The following is a 24310-nucleotide window of genomic DNA, read 5'->3' as shown; positions in this document are numbered from 1 at the left end:
CGATCTCTATAAGCTATTTAATGGCTGCTTATTACCATACTACAATTATTACAGCTGCAGTTGTTTTGCTTGGGGTTTAGCCACTCAGCAGAGTCAGCCTGATGAATGGCTTTCATGTAAAGGAACAAAGGGCACAAAATAACTCCGGCTGCTGTCCTTTTAAATACCAGGCTTTAGGCTCAACGAGCAGAGCTCAGTGCACTAGAGAATGAGCTGCAGCATTTTGTTAATAAGAAATGTCTGCCCAGTTCGGAATTAACATCAGTAAGCTCTAGGGATTGTCTAAACCAGCCGAGATCTCCTAGAAATGCAGCAGCAGGCCAAGAGTCTTGAGTAGGTTTAATTCTACCCATCTGTAAAGACTACTGACTTCGTGGTGTTTAATATATCAGTGGTCACCACAAAACTACTCATAAAGCATCAGCTAAAGCTTGGTGTTAACTAAGAGTAATACCTCAGAGAAGGAGGGGGAGAGATATTTTCAAGAGACACCGTTGGATCCCTAGGAATAAGATCCAGCACTGCATGCCTTCGGCACCTTCTTGGACTCCCCATTGTCTCACCTGCTTCAGTCTGTTCCTGCTAGCCAGGTGCACTTTTAGCTTCGAGAAGTTCCCATTGGTGGTTTCTGATAAATTGAGATTCTCTCTTGCTTGCTAACGGCTTATAATGGCGGGAGCTAATTAGTTGTGAAGTGTGTCATATTGAAGCTCATTGCATTTTGGAAAAGACGGATAACAATCAATACTTACAGGTAAGTGATTTAGCAACCTGTCACTTTTAAAATTGGAACTTCAGCATGAAAATCACTGTGACGCTTACGAGAATTTTATCTTAAGAGTCTAACATGATGCAGAAGTAAGTATTAGAGCTGAGCTTGTGCTCTGCAGTTCTTCAAACCCATACCCACCACTTCAGGAAGTGTGGAGTGGCTGTGACATGGCTCATGGTACTAACAGGAGGCTTAGGTGGCTGTGACCTTCAGGCATTGGTTGTGTGCAGTTTTGGAGATGGTGATGAGCCTCTGCTGTAAATGAATGTGTCAGCTGAACGGTTGATCTGCATAAGTGAGGTAGCAGACAAGTACTGGCTGATGTAAAGTACTCTGCAGTCCCCCATGAGCATGGAGGATGACATAAGAAGCAAGATAAATATAAAAGCAGTGTATTAAAATAACTAATATGATTACAGGAACTACAAGACTTCAAAACTCAGTGTTCCTGCTAAAAGATCAGTGAAATAGTAGAAGTATGAAGCTGCCTCTTTTTTTTTTTTTTTTCCCTCTGAGAGAATGATCTGGGAACTTAACTTTCCATATAAGCTGGACTAACAGTCTACCATTGTGGTCTCCTACCTTTCTATTCCATTTCTGTAATAAAGCCTATAAGTAGTTTTTTGTTGTTTTTTTTTTTTTCCTTGACTACTTAATTTTTTTTTTTAATATATGGGATGAGAAAATGTAACATCAGGACCAGAATGAGGGAAGAGAGCTTGCAAACTGGAAAGCCCATGCCAGTCACAGTAAAAAAGCTGCAGCCAAAGTAGGTTTTGTGTATTTATGTTAATGGAGTAAGCATTGTCATGCACGGGGTTCCAGGCTGACAGGTATTGTGCAAACAACAATCTTACAAAACTATACAAAAACAATCTTTAGTGGCCTGATTCTTATTTACAGTCTGGTAATAACGTGTATAAAAGGCTAATGAAACTAACATATTTCTGAATAACTAGAATATATAGCAGAAAGTTAGGAGTTCCTCTATAAAAGCACTTGTGTATATATATGCACAGAAAACCTCTGTCTTAAGATCAATGAGTGCTTTTAGGCATGCTTATATTTTGCTCAATGCTTCCTGGCTGACCTGGAATATTTGTTGCTCGATGCTAATGCACCGCCTGCAAATAATTTTCAGATACACCTCCAGGTTGCCAGACCTGGGAAAAACTCCTGATGTTCCAGGAAGGAAACCAAAGCTCCTCAGGAAACCCAGCTTGAAAGGCAGAACACAAGTCTTACTGAACCTTTGCCTGCAAGTCATCAGTATACCACATTATCACTGCTTAGCTTTCACTGTCTCATGCAGAGCAATGTTTTGCACTTCTGCTTAGAATCTGGGAAGCTTTTAGTAATCATACAGCAGTTCTTTTGGCTGTAGTGTTTGTGATCTTCGGGGGGCTTTGAGCTGCATCTTGACTGTGCTGCTTCTAACGTCTTGCCTCCTTGATCAGTGCGATACAGGTACCAGCCCTGCTCGCTTATTCCCTTTGGAAGACTAAAAAAAAATCCAGCTCAAATGACTGATTAGGTCGCTTGGTGCGAGTCTTTGTTTCAGTTGCTTCGGTGGAACAGAAAAGCTTCTGTGATCGAAGGGTCAGGAGGGGATGGGGAAGCATTTGGCACACTCTGGCCACAGGAGCGAGGAAGGACTCGGAGGAATCAGGCAGGTCAGATCCCCAGTGCCCAGCTCAGTCCCTTCAGGGGCCTGCTTTCCCAAGGCTGTCCATCGCACCGTGGTGGTACTCTGAAGGCCTACAGGTATGACTTACCTGTGTGTTTTTCTGTGATGTCTTATCTTCCAGAAGTGGAATTTCTCATAACAAGTTTTGAAGTGATTTGTGAAGTGTTAGACAGCAAGTCTGAAAGCTGGAAGAAAACCCTGCTCTCCCAACCTGTAATAAGTTTCCAGCGTAAGGCTGGCTTTGCCATTAAGCTGTTACTGTTTTTATGGACATTAATTTTTCACTCCAGCAAAATACTCTTTCCAAAGCTGCTGTAGGTAAGATACCCACAAGAATCCAGCCTGTATTACAGCACTCATGAGAAGTGAAGCAAAAAGGGAATTGGCTTCTAAAATCTTGCTGGCTGCCTTCAGGTGTACATTCACTGACACAACTAGTAAGCAATCAAACGTCAAGGCTTTGCTGGCATTCATGTGGAGTGAGGGGGGCAGGTACAGAGGTGTTATATTTCATCTTGTGTTCGTAATATAGAACCTCAGCTGGGAAAGGAGAATCATCATCTTTGGCAAAAGGATTTCTTAACTGCTCTTTGAATGTGCTGCTCTCCAGGATGTAAAAATAGTTTGGAGTGCCGTTTAGCCAGCAGAACCACTGGAATATCAGCTTTATTGAAGTTCTTTAGCAAATTTCTTAGATAGGTGACAAACATCAGGATTCTTAAACAAAGCTGAACTTTAAACAATGCATGAAATGAGCATCTGCGTTAATTGAGAAGATGCTGTAAGCCAGCTGCTAATCTTTCTGTCACTTACTCAGCTGGCTCACAAACTCGGAATATCAAACTAGAATTAACTCTTACTTTCATTCATGATTAAGCAACCAAACACTTTGAGTTAGTTATAATGCAGTTTATAATGAAGTGACCATGGTGAACATCTCATTTGAAGCTCAATTGCAGAAATTTACACATGAGTAAGGGCAAGTGCAATAGCAACCAGCATTTGATGGCTATTTATGCAAGGAGATCAAAAGGGTACGTGGTGCTAAGTATTTAATCCTCTTGATGGACCCCTCTAGATGGGGGTCAGTAAATAGCCGGTTTGGAGAGCTTGGAACTGGGGCGGGTTTAACAGCTGGGAGCAGTCAGTGGCAGGATGCAGTGCGGATCAGGTAGCTACTGCCATGGATGGGGTGAGGGATCAAAGTCCTTGCCACATGGATGTCCTCAGGAGTGTTTCCCCTGCTGCTGAAGTCCATTACTGCCTTCTTTTTTGCTTATACAAATCCTGAACTGGCTTAGGATTTGTGCTTGTCTATGAAATTATTAAAAGAAGCATTACTTTACTCTTTGACAACAAGTAAAGGCCAGTGTCTCCACAGTACTCCAACTCTAAAGTGCTTTCTCTTTTTCCCCTTTTCAAAGGAAACAGTTGATTCTGTGGTAGTTGAGGTTTTGTTTTGTTTTTGTTTTTAAACTTCAGTATTTTTCTTTCTTACTATAAACTATAATGTAAATACTGCCCACGTAAGTGGGTGATGGTTTATTAGGTTGGAGGCAACCTCTGATGTTTCCTGTGGCTTCAGTTTCACTAATTTTTATAAAAACATTGCTGCTTTTAAGACAAGCTACTTGTTAGGCTCACTTTCTCTGAGTTTCAATTAGCAGTTTCTGACTAGCAAGTTTTTCACATGAGTGGTTAAATAGGGAGCAGAGGTAAGAGTGCCCCAAGGGCTGTTTGTAGGTGCAACAAACGCTTTGTAATAGCTGTGTTTTGGATCAAAACTCATTAAGGTTTGTCTCAAATTGGAGAACTTCTGGTGTAGTAGACTTTTATGTGGATTTAATACTGGAAAATATTGCTTAAGTGCTACCTTTATTCTAGATAGAAAGAAACAAGAAGAGGAAGTGAAACTTCTCCTTGTCATTCTGCAGGGCTGCCCTGCTGAAGGGTTCCGTGAGCCCACAGATGATGCATTGGTGTGCTGTGCTGAGGCAGCTGCGTGACTGCAGGTAGTGGTGGCTTTCCTGCTGGGAACCAAAGTGAAAATAAGGCCCAGACAGCAATTAACCAAAGTTAGTATTAGCTGGGTTAGCATTTATAGCAGTTCTTGAAGTGAAAGGTTGTCTTGGTGTCATCCTGCCTGTTAAGTTGTGTTGTAAAATCAATCCTTCTCTGTAAATTCAAGTTAAAAACCATTTTTCAAAGAGCGAGGAGAAGTTGAAGAGATGGCTGGTTTTGTCTCCTTCATAGAGTTGTCGCTGAAATGCTGTGCATAGCCACTCCTGGACCCACTGCACTGTCTGATGTGGCTGCGGCATCTCTCAACACAAATTTACCTCAGGGAAGCGTAAGGTGGTTCACTGTCAAAGCCAGGAAAACACCTGTGGCTGGGCAATAGTGCAGCATCTGCACACAAGAGTTTCTGTTTAGAGAGTTGCTCTTGCATGTAAGTCCTCAGGTTTTGATGAGCTGAATAAATCCCCGGCCATTGCTGGGTTGAGACGTGTGGGTGTGAAGCAGCGTACAGCTGTTTTGCCTGATTGCTACCTGGAGGGGTTCTGAGGCAACAGTTTGATTGCAAAGATGCTGATGCTGAAATACTGTGGAGTTTACTCCTAGCTGCAGGTTGTCGCAAAATGTCTGCTGCTGATCTGCTGCATCCTGTTTTCCTCACTCCAGATTGCAAAATGACTGAGACGCATTTCAAAATAGAATTGTTTGTAGTGTTAAAAGAAGGAAATGTGCTTGTCCTAGTGGCTGCATCATGTGGGGTATGTTACGTGCTATCTTTGCATCTGCTGTGAAAAGAAGGGAAATGCTGGAGGTGTGGTTGAGCTGGCTCAACAGTAAAGGTTTGTCAGAAAGTTTCTTCCCCAAAGCTTCATTAGCAAGACTGTGTACTGGCTTCTGTAAGAGAAAATTGACTTGTAATAAATGTTATAAATGTATAATGTCTTCTTTTCAAGCAATGTCTCATTAGAGTGACAAACAGATCTAAAATTTTATTTTCTCAAAATAGTTTAGTATCTCCTTACAGTTACATAAGACTTTTTTTTTCCCCAAGAGGTTGGCTGTACCATTTTGTCCTGGCGATATCCCTCAAATCTGTAGTCCACAACTGCAATTCACTTGCTGATATATAGAGAAATCATTTGATGCCTTGCTGCTCAATTCCCGTATTACCTATGGAAAGCAAATTGCTTGCCCGTAACTGAAGAAGATTTGTTATAACCTTCTAATCAGGTTTTAAGACCTTGTAGCCAAGTCAGGGGTGTCAGAATTGCTTTTGTGCAAGGATGTATCTATATACAGTATATGGTTTCATAAAGCATATGCTAAATCTGTTTTTTTCCCCCCACTGTTCATCTTTTTGCTGAGAAATAATAAAATGGATTACACTTTTCGAAAAATACTTCTGTTTCACACTTGGTCCCCTAAAGATAGTAATATATTTTTCTGTTAATGCTGTAGAGCTGTGCCTGCAAACTGTCACATCCTCAGTGGGAATGTACAGCCGGTCCTGATTGGAAGTTACTAATTTTTTTTCAGAGCCTTAAAAGAAGGGGGTGGGAGGATTGGTTTCTGCATAACATAAGGAGTGAGTTCACACACTCGCGCACATAACTGCCAAAATAGTTCTCTTGAACTTAAGTAAATCAATCTGGGGGGAACATTTGGCAAGCTTATACTGTGGCCAGCAGTTCTCTGCAATCATCTTATCCCCTTCCTTCAGGTTTGAATTTCAAGAGATGAGAACAACTTGTCAGTGAGGAGCAGAGTTTCTTCCCATGCTTAGGAGAGTCGGGGGAGGCTCCTCCTGTGCATGGCAGTTCACTGGCACCTTTATCTCTAAATACCATGGGAATTCCATTTTGTTTAATGTAGATAAATTTCATGTTAATGTTTCTTTCCTGGATTGCTTCTGCCATGACTAGGTAACAGCTGAAGAGAAGAACTGGGGTGAATCTCTCCTTTTCCACCATAGGTTTGGGGTGTTTTTGTGCTTGTTATAGTTCTGCAACTGATTCGTCATCTGGATCCAGAGTGGATCTGCTGTTTGAGTTGCCTTTCTTTAGACACAGTTTTGTGAGTTGCTGGGTGTTTTCTTGCTGTTTTCCAAGCGTGACCTTCAGTCCTTTCCCCTTCCCCCCAGTTCACGGTCCCTCAGTTTCTTAGGTTCGGGAGTCCTGGGCTTGGGAGGATTTTTACCAGTTCCTTTGAAAACAACTAACTTCTCCCTTCCCTTTCCCTTGGCTGGTGATAACAGCAAGGCTAAAGAATAAAGAAGGTCAGATGATCCACGTGTGTCTGTGTCCTTTTTCGCTGCTCTTCTGCCATCTCCTGATACCCAAGTAATTTTTTATTATCCTGAGCCCATTTCAGCCGAGTGTGACAGAAGGATATAGATTGCAAAGATAATGATGTCCTTGAGAGCTTATCAAGACTGAAGTCACTGAAGGAGCCAAATAGGTAACTGCCATTATATAAAAGTGAAGCTTTTCACGTACAGATCTGCCTGAAAACTTGAGGCTTGTGCAGCAGAAGACACAATGATGCGCAAAGGAGAGAAAACCTTTTTCATAAGTCATGTAATGGGAGTAGGAATTGCAGAAGAGTGCTGTGGAGAGTGTGGCAAATGATTTGAATCCACCACAGGCAGTCATGAGCCTGGTAGATGTATCTGTTACTTGTGAGGGTGCCGAAGACCTCAAGAAAATGGATAGCCTCATTGTGTTAAGGGTATCATTGCAGAATGAGAAGGTACATTTTTGCTTGGGAAGAAATAATTGTGTTTTCCATAGGAAGTTTGTGAGCAATGATCAAACAGCTCTTGCCTGAATACCTCCTCTGCCAGAGGACAGCAAGGACGTTAAATTGGAAATAAAGCAGAAATTCCCCAGTAGGGATATCAAGAGTCTCAGGGTATGTGGCTTGGACTAAGCCATTAGTCCTCATTTTTCCTGCATTTATACACAGCCCATGAGAAGTGCGTTTTGTGTTTGGAATTGGACCTTGGAAGACAGGGCTCTGTTTGGGAGTGAGACTTGTGCCTACCAGTTGCAAGCTGTGTGGCTAGTGAGTCACAGCGGCACTAGAAACGGTCCTTTATCTCTTCAGGGCATCTAACATGAGTGCACATTTGAGTTGGAATTGGCTGGTGTATGTATTATGCCTGTTGCAAGTATGCAGAAGTGCATTTGTTTTTTGTTTGCTGTTGTTTCCTTCCTTCAAGGATAAATAAACATATAATACATAAATTTAAAAAAAAAAGTCTTGTTCTCTGGCTTGCTGTTTCAAGAGGAGGAGGAGCTAGGAAAAGGTTTGAAGAGAAAATTTTGAAGTAAACAGTTGTCCCAGCAGTACTTGCATTAATCAGTGTCCTGAATAGTTTCTCCCTCTTTTTGGTGGGGTATTGGGATGCTTTGGACAGACAGAATGCATTTTCCAGAAATACGACTTTTTTTGTGGTCACTCCAGCTCCCTTTTCCTCCAGATGTTGTGAAACATTAAATACTGCTTATGGTTTGCCTGTGGTAGCTGAAGGGAGCGCACCAGACGTGCTTGGGGCCTTCTCGGCTGAGGGGCCGGGAGAGCTGCGGTGGTGCGGGGTGGGTGGATTTTCAGTGATGGCGATATTGGCCAGAAACTTGATAGCCTTCAGATTCAGACCCCAAATTGTGACAGAAGTAAACCTGCTTGAAGAAACAGGATGCAGTAAGTGCTAACAGAGGCAACCCCACAGTTGCTGCTTCTTTATCCTCCATTTCTAGGAACTGTTCGGGCTCAAAATAGTCGCGTCTAAAGGAGGAAGCTGTCCAGAGGCGGCCGTTCGGTCTGGGGAGTGGAAATGGTCTGGGGTGTGCTCCGTGGTGTGGAAGAGATGCTAGCTTTTAGAAAAAGGGGAAGAAATAAAAAAAGGGCAAAGCATTGGGAACCTCTTTATGCAGGAGCATTACAACCACATGTTCCCAGCAGCAGTTTGGCTGGCTGGTTAGCGTGTCAAATGCTAATAAGGACAGCTTGCTTCAGTGACGGTCGTGGGATCTGTTCCTGAAGTGTTTGTGTTGCTGCTTTTGTTTGAAGAGTTGGGGTATGGCACGGCCTCAGACCTTGTGGTTACTGAATTATTTAGCTGAAATCAGTCTGCCGCAAAACTCCAGCATGGGAGTTGCTCTTTGAAGCTGTGTGAAGAATTCAGGGGCTCGAGTGTCTTGGCTGAGGGTTTTCCATTGCTGGTGGTGTTGAGCACGGCAGCTACTTCAGAGTAATTTATCACCTGTTTTCCTACAAAGTAATGGCTCACTTTTTTTTTTTTTTTTTCCCCTAAGTGGACCTTGGATCTTGGATTCTCTTCAGAATATGTAGTACTTGAATATGTGCAACTCAGTGATACAACCCATTTTACACTCCATAATCCTAACTTAAAACTACTGGTATAATAATAAAGAAAAACATGTAACAGAGGAACTTGTAGGAATTTGCCTTGGGAGGACACTAAATCAAGCGAGAGTTACTGTAGCTGTGGTTTAAAGCTGTTTATATGTACTGCACTGAGTGATGGAAGATGGCTCTGCTACAGCTGCACTTTGTTTTTATCCTTCCAAGAGAGGTTCCCTTCCAAATTAAAACGAAGCTGCTTGTCCCCATTGAGTATACTTTTTGTTGTTGTTTTGTCTGTACTTCTGTGTTCCCTGACTTTGTCCTGACCTTATAAGACTGCCCACGTTGTCGGATTGGCGTGCCATATGGCTACATAAAAAGACTGCCTGCCACCACGATCTCCAGATCTGTCACGTCTCAAAACCTGGGAGTTGTAAACACATCTTGTACGTTTGGTGTAGAAGTAAGGAAAGAAGGAAAAATCTACTCAAAATCCCTTAAGTTAGCTGACTTCTTTACTGTTGTTCTCGTGTGAGTGGTCTGCGTGTGGCATCATGGCATGTTGGTGTCCTCCGTGCTCGCCTCCCTGCCGTCAGCCAGGCTCTGCTTTCCAGGGCACTTACCGAAGGGTCTGTGATGCAGTGCAGAAAATCAAGTTGCGTGCTAATCTCCAAAAGGGAAGGAAGAAAAAAATCTAAATTAGGTTCAATTGTCTTTACTTTGGGAGTTGTTTTTTTCTAGGCTGGTGATACCACAAGACTGCACTGGTGCTTGCCTTGAGCAATGTGGAGGAAGCATCTGCATTACTCTCGCTGAGGGCAGTGTTCCCTTCTCCCTGCCATGAAGAGTTGCTGTGCAGTGAAGTAAAAAAATGCAAAGTGCTTGAGATCAAATGAGATTCTGTAATCATTTGTTAAACGTGTTTTGATGCCATTGTTAGTATTTAGTGTTACGAATTGCTGTGCGAGTACTATGAAATAGATGTGGTTTATGTCCTGAAGAGCTTTATAATGAAAGCCATATGATGGAGAGATGTACAGTAACAAATGCAATTCATGCAACTCATGTTCCTTTTGCACCCAATTTTATATAATTTTCTATAAATTATGCTAAGTAACGGCAGTGTTAATTATAGCATTTTCTTTTTTTGAATTTGACTTTTACAGCCTTAGAAGTACTTTAATGAAGGTTTCTTATATTTCGTCTTTTCACAAAGACATTAACTCACTTTGTATCTTTCTATTCCCCTTTCCCTCTCTGGATAATTCCTGCATCTTTATACACCTGTCTTTGCCCATTTCTTCTTTCAGATCCCAAATTCTCCAAACTTGCTGCTGTGTTCATTATCCCTATCCACCTTGGCCTCTCCACTGGTAGGCTTCTCTGAGCACCCTGTACTGCTACAGAAATGTCTTTTAACCTTTGTAAGACATTTCCCTAATCTTTACCCTCTTCTGTGCGTTTCTTCTTGCAGCGAAAGCCAAGTCCAAGTGCGGTGCCACGTTCTTCCCCTGCGCCAGTGGCATCCACTGCATCATCGGCCGCTTCCGGTGCAACGGCTTTGAGGACTGTCCCGATGGCAGCGATGAGGAAAACTGCAGTAAGTAAAAAGCACGAATGAAAGCATGTTTTCTTTTACCTTATCTATAGCACGTGGAAAGGAAGCCTAGTTAGCCTTTATCTTGGGTCAGATAACCTAGATGATGTGTGCTTTCTTTGTTTTTTTGAGAGAGTCTCTCAGTTGCATCGACTGTTGATGGTGTTAATAAAATAAGTCAAATCTGCCTCAAAAGGAAATGTAAACTTTAGTTCTTACCTCAGAGGAGTCTTATCAACCTCCTTGCACTAATCACTGCCTTACTTTCATCTTCCTTCGGAAGTGTATATGTTCTCTGAAGCACTGCTGTTTGCAGAAGGGAAGCTGCAAATCTTCCCTTCCAACCTAGCTACTTAGTTTTGTCAGGCGCTGGCACTGCCTCCTGCAACTTGTTACAGGGTGTATTTTCATGGTTGTTGGTTCAGCAGCTCAGATGAGACTTATGCAACAGAGCAATTGCTCTACAACAAGCAATTCAAGAGTGGTGGTAGGGTGACATCCAACTTCTTTGCAAACCACTGCATTTTAAAATGGCATGATGGCCTAACTAAAAAGGCAAGGTTTCACCTGCTTTCATCTTGGTTTTGGTCGTGTCCAATTTCCACCTACATATACATAAACACTGTCTTTTTCATTAGTATATTCTCCATTTCTTCTTCACTGTATTTTTTTTTTCCAGTCTAAGTGGATGATTTCTTCAGCAGTGGTTTTTTTCTGGTTAATTTTAAGATGTTTTCTGAGCCAATCATTGCTACAGGATGGAGCATGTGCTACTGCGTGCACTGTCAAGCAAAATTAGCAACACTCAAAATTTAGCCTCTTACTGCTGTCAAAGATAGAGAACCATGTGTGACATCTACATCACAAAAACATGGCTTGCCTTAAAAAAATATATTTTTAAGGACCCAGTCAGTAGGAGTGATCTTTTTATAAGGTCCAGCTCTGTTTTTTAGTACATAATGTCTGTATATTACGTTAAGACGCATTTGTAATTTTGAAATGAGATTTAAGCTGCATCTTTGCTTATAACAGGTTCTCTGTACTTGAATGCAATTCACATTGGGCAAATATTACAAATATGACTTAAAATTGTTTAATTCTTATTTTCCCATTTCTTGTCACCGAATAAGATTAATTATTTGTTTATCAGAGCATTTAGTCTTCTCTGTTTATACATGTTATCAAACAACAAAAAATAAAAGAAAGGGTTGTTTAGTGAAACAGGTTCTTGGAAGGAGAAGCAGGTTCTCAAAGTCAGATGTGCCTGCCAACACGCAAGCTTGAGCTCCTGAGTCGTTCAGCAGCTTGCAGGGAAGTCACAGCAGAGATATCATTTGAAGTACTACTTGACTTGGGCTAAAACCCTTGCGTGTGGCTGCATAGATCCATTTCTATCTGTAACTCTAGCAGGGATTTATCACAGCAGTAAGGAAAGGTTACGTTCGATCCAGCAGCCCTGCTGCTATTATCAGGAGCTGGTAAAAGCCCTGATGTTGCGTGGGTCTGTAGGCGGAAGCTCGCAGCAAATACTTGCTCATTCTCTTGTTGGAGCAGGCTGGGTTTTTCCTTTTAATGTCATTTAAAGGTCAGGAGGAGGCCAACAGACACCAATTTTCGAAGATAACAAAAGAGGCAATCTTTACCGTGATCTATCACTGTCTAATTCTTGGAGGACTTGCCTTTCTTGTTTGTGTGCTTCCCCCACGTGTTGAGGTCCCTCTGGCAGCGTGAGCATCCTTTAAAGGTGCCATCTGTTGTTGGTCAAGAGGGAGTTCTGGCTCCTGGGAGGGCTGTGGCAGGGAGGTAGCACCTCTACGGCGAGTATGAGGGTAGTGGAAGAAGGTTGAAGGCTAGGGAAATTACATTGCAGTCTTTCGGGTTATCCTTGAACAAATGGACTAGAAAGAGGTTTTTACAAGTGTGCTTTGAATATCTTTGGGGTAGTGGACAGACAAATGGCAGGTTTCAGTTTAAAACAACCACACTGGATATGGTTATGAATTCCTTAATTTCTCACGTGCTTGTAGCATGTAGCTCCAACAGAGCCTTCCAGCTGATAACAACAGGCCACTGATCTTCCTTTTTCTCTTTGCCGTTTAAGCACACACGTGGTATTTTCCAGCATACCTAAATGTCTTGTCACGGCTTTGCTTATGTAGAGAAACAGCGCTGTAGGCCCTAAAGTGACCTGCAAAATCAACATGCTCTGCAAGTACGCAGCAGTTCCAGACCAAAGGAGATTTGGCATGTTCATAATAAATGTGCTTTTGGGGAGCTGGAGGAATTGCCCAGATGTAGGGAGTGTTTGTTATGTATACTGCAGATTACATGCATAGCAGACTTTAAAGGTCTTTTTTTTTTTTTTTGAAAGACTCTTTAAGGGCAGTTCTTACTTTAAAGAATAAAAAAATAGGAAGCCACTCAGTATTTGGGAACTGTAATCCCCTTTGTTATTGTGGCAGAGAAGCACTTTGAAGCAGACAAGGCATCTAAACAGCTTTTTAAGATTTTCAGTTGGAATGCTGCAGTCGGTTTCAGTCACCTCATTACCAAAAATTGGCGGGAGTTCAGAGAAGAGTGACAAAAATGATTAAGGGACAGAGAGATTGATTTATGAGGAGATATTAAAAACTGCTAAATTATGCATATCTCAGCTAAGCCATGACTACGCAGGAAGATAAGGCTATCTACGCTGTGTGTGCAGGGTGCAAACACTGTTCAAGGAGGGATTATGTAGTTATGTATGCTGGGGTATAGCTAAGAGTAGAAGGATGAAATTAGGAAAGAGAAAACAAAGATGAGTATCAAGGAAATCTCCTTGGCAGTGAGACACATTGAAGCTGGGATGTAATCTCCTAGAAATGTTGAAACTGTGCTGCCTGAGGTTTTTAAATGAGACTAGACAGAGCAGTAAATAAGCTATAAGGTGCTAGGTTTACAGTGGGTGAAAAGACTGCTCTACCTAAATGAGTCTGCTTAAATACTATTCTGTTCTTACTGGGTGTGCATTCACCTAACTCACAGGGCCTTATTTTCCTGAAAGGATTTTCTGGGTGCGTATTACCCTCAAAAAGGAATTCCAAATTCAAACTGAGGATTTGAGAAATGTCAACACTGCCATTGTATCAATTCAAAAAAGCAAATCGGAAAAACCAGAACCAGTGGTAAATTAAACACTACACACCAGTTCTCAGCTAGGACTGTTGGCTTATAAGACTTGAGCTAAAGTGAGTTTGTCATAAGGGGAAGCAAAAGGCAGTGCTGCGTTCCGTATGTCTTCAGGGTGAAGAAAAGCTGAGCACCTAACAGCGCTTGTTACAGGGACTCTCATGGAAGTGAACAGAAGGCTTATCACAACTGTGGGTGGACTAAACCTCTGTTAATTCTAATGAATCTTGTATGAATTAGAAATTAAATCTCCCTTTGCTCAGAGAGACAAGGTGTGTTTGATTGCCAAGTTACTCCCACGTATTCAGTGAATTGACCAACTGTTGCATTGTGACCTGTTGGTGTTGATTGCTTAAAGGCTATTTCACTGCCCGGATAGGAGAATCTCTAATGAAAAGATCTCACTTTCTCTTTTCGCAGCAGCAAATCCCTTGCTTTGCTCTACTGCCCGATTCCACTGTAAAAATGGTCTTTGCATTGATAAAAGCTTCGTCTGCGACAGTCAAAATAACTGTCAAGACAACAGTGATGAAGAAAGCTGTGAAAGCCCTCAAGGTAGGCATAGGGTTTTTATTCTAATCTGCAACATTATCCCAACTCCAACTAATGCGGAGCAGGCACAGTAGAAAATATGATTCTCTTGGCTTGCTCTGTGTTTGCTAGAGCTGTGGTTTCCTAATCCTGCAAATGAGTGAAAAACTGTGTGTGTTTGTGTGTATGCGTGTATTTCATTAACAGTGTTCAGAGGACGGTTATCTTTCTCAGATTAATAAAAATGCACTTCTGCAGGAAGTGTTTATAATCTGTCATCCAGAGCTCGCTGAAGTTGCTGGGAATGCATTTAGTGACTTCCAAGAGAGATGGATTGGACCCAGAGGGATCAATAATAGAACTTCAGTTTGAGGAAGTTTGGTGGTCTGTCCGCTTACCAGATCAGTCCGTGTAGGCTTAAAGCTTTAGGCCCTCATTGCTCAGTTACTTTCTGCAAGGGTATGTTTCACTGTGGGAGAAGACTACAGTGAAAGAATACATTACTACCCTTTTTAATTTCTGTTTCATAAGGAGAAAAAAAAATGAAGTCAGGGAAAAAGTTTTTACTAATGATTGAAAATTGTTTGTATTGAGTCTTGTGAGAATCTCAAAACACAATCTCTGGCATTTTTTTCTTTTCAACTTTTGCTCTCTCTCTGCATACAGCGTCCCTCACATTTTTTTTCTGTAACTTAGTACCATGGTATTTTATGAAACATGAAATATATATGAATGACCTGAGGGTGACAAATGATGTGTATCAGGCATCAGCTGCTAAACGTTTTCATGTCTGAGTTACTATTGAGAGACCAGAGTAGGAAAAAAGGGAGACTGGGTGGATGTTTGCAGGGATATCGCAGTGCGCTGGGACCTATAGAGAGCAGAATACATGAAGGGAGAGATAAGGCAGGGTATGAAAGATGGAATCTGAGAAATTGAAGGAGAATTACTTCAATATTTAGCTGCACTGATGATTTAGTCCTTCATGAAAGAGAAAATAATTCAGAGCTCAACACGGTGATAAATATTCTTGACAACTCATAAGGGAAGAAGGAAAACAAGCAGCAGCGATGTCAACAAAAAAGGGTTTAGAGCAGTGGTGTGTGATCATCTCCTCTGTGTGGTTTCTCTGCTTAACCTACGAGCTCTTTGTTGAGCTCGGGATGTAAAAGCTGAATGGGTCATCCTGGTACTTGCCCTGGTACTTGCCCGGGCTGTGTCACGTCCCGGGGATGTAACTCAGCTCAGAGAGAACCTCTTGCACTGCGGTCGTCTTGGGGAAAGGGAAGGGAAAAAGGGCTTGTGAGTGCATAACGCTCTGTATTGCTACTGCAGTAGTGCTGCTGTGCTGAGGGGTGAATTGTTTTTCACTATGGGCCTAGGGCAGCCTAATAAGATTAATGTGTGTGGTAAGGTTTTTTGTTGGGTTTCTCTTTTTTTGGCTTCTGTAGCTTAAAGCAGCAGTGTTCTTTCCAAGGTTGGGATGGCTGCTTCCTCTGCAGATTAATTGGCTGGATTGCCTCCAGGTTGTTTGTTGTCATGACAATCTGCTTTTGGAAGTGACTGTCAGGCTCCAGAGAAGAAAAGAGCTGTATTTCATGAAGCCGCTACTTTGTCTTTATCTTTGGTCCTTCTGGAAAAGTCAGATTAGTAAAGGGGGTTAAGCAAAGTAATTCTGCCTCTTTCTATGCATGAAAGAGCCCCCAAACAAGGAAAAAGGAACTCTTTCATTAGGACCAGAGCAGCAAGGAGTTGTTTTTATTTATATATTAAAAAAACAAAAACACTCAAAGTACAATATTGGGAATAAGGAGTTTCTGAGGTGAAATTCTGGTTGTGGGGTGCGTGTGTGATTGTCTCTGTCCTTTAGCTGTTCAAGAGCTTCCCTGAATTGCCATTTCCCCATCTGTAAGTGGGATACGTTTGTATACCTGTCTTTCAAAGCGAGGATTAAACAGTGTAATGTGCTCAGCTTCCCATCTGAATGTAAATGAAGATTCCCTCTGGAGTTTGCAGCTATGGGTATGTCAGTCCTGGCTCCCAAAGACACCAAATACTTTGTGTGAATTGAGAATTTGAGGCTACAGTGGACAGAGTCTTTCATTTCTCACAATTCTTTCTATGGCAATTTATAATTACCATGATTATGATGAGTTTTGTGTTAACACAGCACCCAAGAATCCTGGTCATTAACTAGAACTCGAGTGTTCTGGGTGCTTAGGGACAGAGCAAAGCAAATCTGTAGGGCATTATAAAAGTAAGATGGAGGATTTTCTTTCCACTAGGCATGTTATCATGTCAAATGTAGTAGCTTTAATTCAGTATAATTGAGTGCAGTCTGACGTAGGAGATTGCCCTTCTGTGCTATTTTCCTATCTACAAAATTGTTGATTTAGCAATCACTAAGCTTTTGAACCACTCCCTGTAGTATGATAGTGTCATTATCGCCATTTAACAGATGGGGAAGAAGAGGCACAGATCAGCTAAACAAAACACGCTCAGAGTAACATCCGGGCTGGTAGTAGAGCTTCATCTCTGCTTGTCTGCTTCAGGGGGATGTCGTGAGACTTAATCAATGTTTGCAAACTGTTTTGAGATACTATGATAACATGTGGAATAGAAGTGTGAATTATTAATTGGTACTTTGCTCTCCTCCTGCTCTTGGGTATACTGACAAGTTTTCTAAATTAACACCCCTTCCTACTCCTCCATGAACTTCAAAGGCCTCCTTTATCCTGCTGTCATTTCTGGAAAGCTCCGGTAGCATATCTGTTTGGGTTGTGTCAGTTACTCCTTCACGCATAGGGTTCGTTTCAGTCAAACACGGTCACTCTGCAGGCTGGAAGAGAGGAATGTAACCCCCTTCTGAAAAGTGTGTCCCATGTCAAAGCCAGGTCAACACTTCAAAATGCACCCTTCTTGACAAGTAATGGCTTTGCTTGAACGCTGAGAGTTGAGATGAGCCTGAAGCTGTGGGTTTATAAAGATTCCTTTTAGTCATAAACAGGGGTGGATTTGTTTGGGGACAGGAGGAGGAGACAGAAGCCCCAAGGCAAAAATGGGAGTAAGGTCAGATTTCTGAAAACAACTCCCTGCCCTTCTTTGTCCTTAGCACTTGTTGCACATCTTATAAGGGTTTGCACATCTTAAGGGTGCAAGCAAGTGCTGCGTATTTTACAAGGGTCTGTACGTCATGGGGGAAAGGGTCAGTTTAAAAACTTAAACCAAGACAATCTAGAAGCAAGTCAAATCATTCTGCTCTCTTTCCCGACATGGGTATTTTAACCTTGGGCTGCTGTGGTAATCCTCAGAGCTGTTCCTTTAGTCCCACCCCAGACACACTCCGCTTGTCTCTGGTTTCCAGCGCTGAAGTTGAATGCCCGGACTTTTCCTTTAGTCTAGTCTGTGGTATATTCATCCAACTATCTGCCCGGTTTTTGGACTGGATGGGAGGATATAATTCCTTGGGTTATCCATACCAGCACATACATGTAACTCCTGGAATTGCTCTTTCAAAGGCTTTATTCTGGTTTTAATGACACTTGCAGTGGCAGGGGCTTGCAGTGACTGGGATTTCTGCTCTCATTCTGCACTTACTGGATCTTTATCCAAAAAAGTTGCTCTCCCCATCCACTTTTTTCCTCTTAGAACTTTGAGTCTCTCCCATGCCCTGAATCCACTGCTGGTGGTAACCCATCTGAGCGGCCTTCTGCCCAGCACGGGGGATTCCCTGCTCTCTGACAGCTCTCTGACAGAAGGGAATTCCTTGTTCTTAATACTTTTCAACAACCATGCAAATTTGTTCAGCTCGAGGGCTACGTAACTTATTCCTTTAATTGCTTTTAATCTAAATGTGTTTTCACACTGCTTCTTCCTTAAAATTCTCCTCCATTTTGTACTGTTGGTCTAGAAAGATTTAACACCAACAAAAGCACACTGGCTATTTGAATTCAAACTCCTCTTCCTTTCACGACCCTTCTTTTCTTTCCTACTAAGTTTGTTAAATACTTTTATTAGCCTTAACCCCGTTGCCTAGGAAAGAGGGTTTCTTTGCACCAAGTCCACAGTCACTGACTGGTGCTGGCTCCAGTAATGTTGCCACAATTGGAGCTCCGCAGTTGTTAGTAAACAGTGCCGCTGTGGTCAAGTTATACACCACATGTTTTGGAGGTGTCCTCATTTGCACGTTTGTGCTACATTTCTACAATACATTTGGCAATGGCCGCTGTTGCACGTGTGGATGCTTCCTTATTTATTTTTGTGTACTTTTAATTGAGTTCTCATTAGGATTTTGATGTACCCCAATATTCTAAAACAAATTTAGAAGCGTACACAGTTGGCAGAAGTCTCTGATCTTTCTTCCATGGCATATATAAATTGCTTGTATCAAAATCGGCAGCACGCTGAAAATTGAAAAATCTGACCGTGTCAAACAATCTGACAGCCAAGTGGAACAAACACTCCAAATTTCAGTGATATACCACAATACTCGATCTATAAAAAAACACAAAACAAATAGCTCTCAGAGCATCCTGCTCCATGTGGAGCTTGTAGCCAGCCCTTTGCAGATGGCAAACAGGAATTCTGGAATTCCCGAGTGCTGTGGTATCACTTAGGCTTCCCAAAGCCCCGTAGTCTGAGTCTGGCTGCACGCGTTTCCTCTTATCGAGTCTCTCTTTGTCTCATTATTGACTCAGTCTGTAAACTGGAGCTCAACTGGCAATTACTGTGCGTCAGCTTAGTCCAATTCAGCCTACAGCTGGAATTTAATACTCGGAGGTAGACTGAACAGAAGCACAAACTTCAGAAGGGATACAAATAAAATGTCACTGAATGTTTTATTAAATAGAAGCTATGCCTGAGCATATTTAGCTCTCTAATAACCCTGTTTTATAACACTTGCTGGATGGAAGTGATCCCGTCAACTGTGAATCCTGTCTTTTCTCCATTCCCTGATCAAGTTCAGGGTGCTGCTTTCCCTTTTCCTCTCCTCATGAGATTGTTTGAGAGGGTTTTTGTCAAAAAACAGATTGATACATCTGTGTGGAGTAAGGTGAGCTCCAGGATGCCCACGTTGGTACTAGTTAGTACTGGCATTTTGGATGGCTGATCAGTTCACCTGTGAACTGGTTTCAACAGTGGGTTTCACACCACAGTCCCCGCTGCCTTTCAAGCCAGTCTTTCCTTTGTAAAATTGTTCATTTTTCCATTTCATTTGAACAGCAGGTAATAACACAGAGGTTTTAGATGGCCCCAGCCCAGTTGAGAAGCATGGTGACTTCTGAAGGGGGCAAGGAGAGGAATCCTGACCTGACTGCGCACGGAGGCTGTGCAATTTCGGGAGTGTAAAAAGCTGTGGGGATCACAGGGAGAAGCCTGGACATCTGGTACGAGTGTGTTCGAGTTGCTGCGCCTTGCAGTTCCTTCAGCTTGCAGGGATGCAGGGGTTTTGCTGCAGAAGAGGCTTACGTGCCTGAGGAGGAGCCTTGCGGTGCCCCTGGGCACTTTGGCCTAGCATTTTGGCAGAGTAACAGAAGTGCTGCCGAAATGTTAGACTACTGCTGTTGGGAGAGCGGCTAGTCTACTAGACGCAGCTGTAACGTATCCATAGACAAGCAGTGACTTCAGGTCTCCAAACAGGCAACAAACTTGCTGAAAAGGCTATCTGTGCATCTGGGAGGTGTCCAGCCCACCTTCTGTGGGTTGGAGCTGAAAACACTTACAGCAGGAGATGACTTGGCAAGTGTAAAAATCAGTTGTATGACCTTCATTAAATCTTAGGTGAGTTGTTCTGCTACTCAGGGCTCACTGTGTTTGCCAACAGCTTTAGAAGCAGAAAAAAAAAGGGGAGGATCTGGTGACTATCACCTGGCCCTGAAAGCAGTTCCTTAAAGAGTGTATGGACACGGGCAGGAACCTGTCCCTGTCTCCAGCTCGTATTAAACCTGTTCTGTAAACAGGTTACTTGAGGATGCTATGTAAGCCTTCCCTAAACTGCAGCTTACTCTAATGATGGAAATGCCCTTCTTATGGGAGTGCATTATTGGACTCTTGCTGTAATCTGGTGGTGGTGTGGTGTGGGTTTTTTTTTTTGTTTGTTTGTTTGTTTTTTGGTAGCTGAGGCTGAAATTGTGGTTCTCAAGCTAGGTAGGAAAACAGTGCAGGCAGGCAGTAATCACCTATCAGCTGCTTTGCTTTCAGCCAGAGGCTGATTAGGGGAGCTGGGAATTGAGACTGTGAATGGCATGTTTTTTCTCACCTGTGCAGAAATGAAATAAGAGCTCTTAACAATTGTGTCCAGATATTTTTATCTTCACTTTGTTACATATGCCTCATTAACAGCTCCAGAAAAAGGTGATGACATGAGTATCCAGTTTCTTTGCCTCTGCTTCAAAACTTCAAAAACAGGTGATAAAATGTCAAGCTAGAGGAAGACAAGTTTAAAATAAAGGACATTTTTTCCCATTGTTCTTCAGGCTAATTAAATTCTCCCTTGAGCTCTCATTAGTAAAAATCAATTCCTTTCAAATACTTTTTCCACAAGTTTTTAACAGCATGTGGGTGTTTGAAATACACCATACGTTTTGGCAATGTCATGCAATGTCCTGGCTGCTGAACTGCATTAACTTTTCAAAGATGTCAGTGTCATTTAATTGTGTGGAAGGCTTCTGTTGCAGAACAGTAGGCACAACCCCCCAGTCTTTTCGCTGGCAATGGAGAGAATCCAGATGAAAGGCACGCATGTTGATTTTTGACTTTCCAGTCAAAACAGTTCCAGGTAAGGTGGAAAAGGATTATAATGTTTGTATTTAAAAAGAAACTTGATTTCCTGTTAGCACAGTTTCAGTACCAGGAAGATCTTTTGTTGGTTTTGTTGTTGGAAAAAGTCATTGTCATAGCAAATGGGAGAAAAGGAATTAGGGAGAAAAGGGCCACAGCAAAGGCTTTCTGGTTTAGAGCCACTACACAGGTTTTCTGGTTTAAGTATTGAAGAGGAGTTCTCACTAGCAGAGTGAGAGTTACACTGGCCACCTCTTCATTTTCTAGCCCTAACCTTCATTCATCAGACCTGGCTGCTTTAATTCTGCTTCCAAGCCCAGCCGAGAACTGGTCTGTATGGCTTTCCTGCCAACTCTGGCCCATCAGCCCTGCACCTTCCTCGGGGTGGCAATCCTTGGTCTTTAGCCTGACTATTAGCTTTAATCTGAGCTAGCTGATAAAGCTTCAGCATAAATCGAGCTTTGAGACCTATCTGTGTTGGCCATGGCAGCAGAAAGTCTAATGCTAATTTAACCTCCAGTGCCTTCACAAATCTTAGTTTGGCATTCTTGTGTCTGTAACCACTAATTAGAAATGATTTCCTAAAGGGAATGACTGGGGCAGCTTGCTACCTTAAGAAGTTTGTGCAGGAAATTGGGCGGAGAGCACAAGAATTTTCTTGCTCCTTAGGAGTGAGTTGTTCTTTTTGTCAGCAGTAGGATTACACTGAAGATCAATTTTGCTGCTCAGACCTGCGTGAGCAGGAAGAAAACATCCCAGAATCTTCTGTGAGGCTTTTGGGTTTTGCTTTTTATTACTATCATCTTTATTTTTATTTTTTTTCCTGCAGCTGCTGCAGTAAAGTTGGTGGAAGTGGCTCCTAAAATGTCAGGCTCCAATTCTGTCCCCAGCTGAAACTATTTTTGCACGTGGTTAAAATCTGTATCTGGGAATAATTTGTGACATGTGAGCTCTGACAAAGCTCATATGTGTGTTCTTACTCAAGTGTAAAGCCACAAGCAAGTCAACATGACCAGGTGTAAAAGTTAGTGTCTATAGCCAGACGTTGTAGCAGTTTAATACAGAATCAGTTATGTAATTGACTTAAATCAGCATCATTTCTGTGTAGACAGTCCCCGAGAGCAGGGTTACCAAGGTTTGTTGAAAAGTTTTACTGACATCTGCTCAGCAAGAATAAAAGCGGTGAGTCTGGGTCAGCCAGATGTCTCTGCAACTAGAAGCTGTGCTGGTGCACTGCACTTGTCTCGTAGGAGAGCAGTGAGAAATGCAGAATTGCCCTCAAATGCGGAAAACCCTGTGTTGGGGGGACCTTGTTAGGTCTGGACAGCTTGTGTCTGCTTTCTTGAGAAATCCTTGTTTAGATTAATTATGTTTTTTCTGTAAGTGGCTTTATGTAGCTGGCATGGCCACAATTTTACCTTGCCTTACAGAAAATACAGCTTCATATATTTTAAGATAAATAAGGGTGTGGGAAGCTGTATGTATTTGAGGGATACCTCACAGCTGTGTTGGTATTAACATCAGCGTGGCTACTGGACATCTCCATGCCTTTTTGGAAGAAGGAGCGGGAATGTAAAGCTGGTTGCAGCCAGGTCAGTGGGAGGGTTAACTTTCTGCAGCTGAAGCAAATGGCTTTTGTGTCTACTGCAGGTCATGCTTCAGTTGCTGTACCAGTCTGCTGTATTCACTGTGGAGCAAAATTGCTTCAGGGTGATGTTTAAAACCCAAGGAAGTTGCCAGCTGGGGTTCCAAAGAAAGGTATTTCATGCTGCCTGGTCTAAAACTAGCAAATGAAACTTGATAAGCAAATGGATTACCACCAAAAATAAAGTTTGTTGCCAGACTTTAGATTAAACCAAGATTGATCCCCAGTCAAGCATTTCAGTACCTGTAAATCTGTGAGGGATGGGGCTGTTGAATTCTTAGCTTTACCTTCTTTGCTGCTCTTGCATTAAAACTTAGGTCCCAGAGTCTGATCAAGCTTTCTTGGAAAGCTGGGCACCACAGCAGGCTTTCTGCCTACTGAAAGTTGTGAAGTGGTGAGAGACACCATGCCAGTCTTCAGTCTGTGTGCTGCTTCCTGAGCTTGCCAAACGAACTCAAGCTCCCATCTCACATTACCAGATATTCTGTGCTAATTTGCTGTAAAAGATTACGTTAAAAATCCATATTTATAAGGGATGTTAAAAACATAAAGCAATTACATGGTTTTCAATTACATAAACATCAACATGCAATGGGAATTAGAAGCTGAATAATTAATTTTCTGTTCATTTGTAATATGGAGTTTATGCAAACAGTAAAACCTGGAGAACAAGCAGAGGGAGGAGTGCAGAGGAAACAGTGAGGGAGTGCCATAACGTCTGGTCTCCAAACTAGCTTTTAGTATCTCTGTTCCAGTCCAGATCAGATGTCCAAGTAGATATTGGCTGCCGAGGAAAGGAGCGATCTGGTGAGAGCATCTGCTGAGCACTGGGTGCAGAAGTTGTGTTTGTACCTACACCCTGTAGTTAAGTAGTGCTTATATTATCCTGGCTGAAGGTTTGGAAAATGGGGTGCATTTCTCATGTCCTGAGCACTGAGGTAGCAGCAGTGACAGCCACCTGGATTCTTCTTCCTGTTGACCTGGTTGACAGTGGGCATTTGGGGTGAACTTTTGTCAAATGCCTTATCTCTGTTTTACAGATGAAGAATACCAGACTTCTTACTTTTGAAAGCTTTATGACGGATTATAAAGTAATGTGAGGAAAATAAATATCATGAATCATTTCTGAATATTATGTGTCAGCTGCTGCGCACCTGCAAGTCACTGTGAGGTTCGGGCATTGGTGCCAAATTACATCCTCCCAGGCTTCAAAGCAGAAGCTTCAAGGTCTGCTCTCTACCTTACTTTAATTTATTTTAATAGCATTATTGCACCACAGTAAACGCAGCAATTACCAACTAGTTCTTAAGTGGAAATAATTTTGGGAATCCGATGTTTTGGTTAAGAGGTTAGGTAATATGTTCAACCGTACTAAAACCTCAGGGATTTAAACTAGCATTTTCCATTTGTTCAGCTGCTTATTCTTAGATCCTCATTTCCCTTTCCTTCCTATGTGCTGAATAGCTAGGAAGCACCAACCTCATTGTAGTGATGGCTGTCCAGGAAAACATTTCTAAGACTTCTTGAAATAGGCTTTTCCATGGTGGGTGGTGCTCGTGATTTACCCTTTACAAGTGAAGACTTAAGGTTTGTAGAAGTAGAAAACAATAAGCATGTGACTTGAAGAAAGCAATGCGGTAAGGGAGAGGGAGGTTATTTCCTTGGTTAAGAGCTGGACGACTACGATCAACCAGGAAGAGGCAGGAGGATGAGAAGAGCATATGTTCGTTCAAAAGCTAGCAAATT

At 42.2% G+C, this 24310-nt stretch overlaps 1 protein-coding gene across 6 annotated transcripts in view; it reads left to right on the top strand.

Annotated features, from left to right (window-relative positions):
• Nucleotides 1–24310, top strand: part of LDLRAD3 (low density lipoprotein receptor class A domain containing 3) — a 121462-nt gene that overhangs the window by 52129 nt on the left and 45023 nt on the right. For 5 of the 6 annotated variants that reach the window (XM_066997105.1, XM_066997102.1, XM_066997101.1 and 2 more), the window contains 2 exons: nucleotides 10318–10443; nucleotides 14029–14163. In XM_066997105.1, the coding sequence (XP_066853206.1) occupies nucleotides 10318–10443; nucleotides 14029–14163 (261 nt within the window). The remainder of the gene's footprint in view (nucleotides 1–10317; nucleotides 10444–14028; nucleotides 14164–24310) is intronic. The other variant, XM_066997103.1, reaches the window with a different exon arrangement.

The sequence above is a fragment of the Anser cygnoides genome, chromosome 5, assembly GCF_040182565.1.
Source record: "Anser cygnoides isolate HZ-2024a breed goose chromosome 5, Taihu_goose_T2T_genome, whole genome shotgun sequence".
NCBI lineage: Eukaryota > Metazoa > Chordata > Aves > Anseriformes > Anatidae > Anser > Anser cygnoides.
The sequence above is the reverse complement of the archived record's forward strand: the minus strand, read 5'-3'. Positions and strand labels throughout refer to the sequence as shown.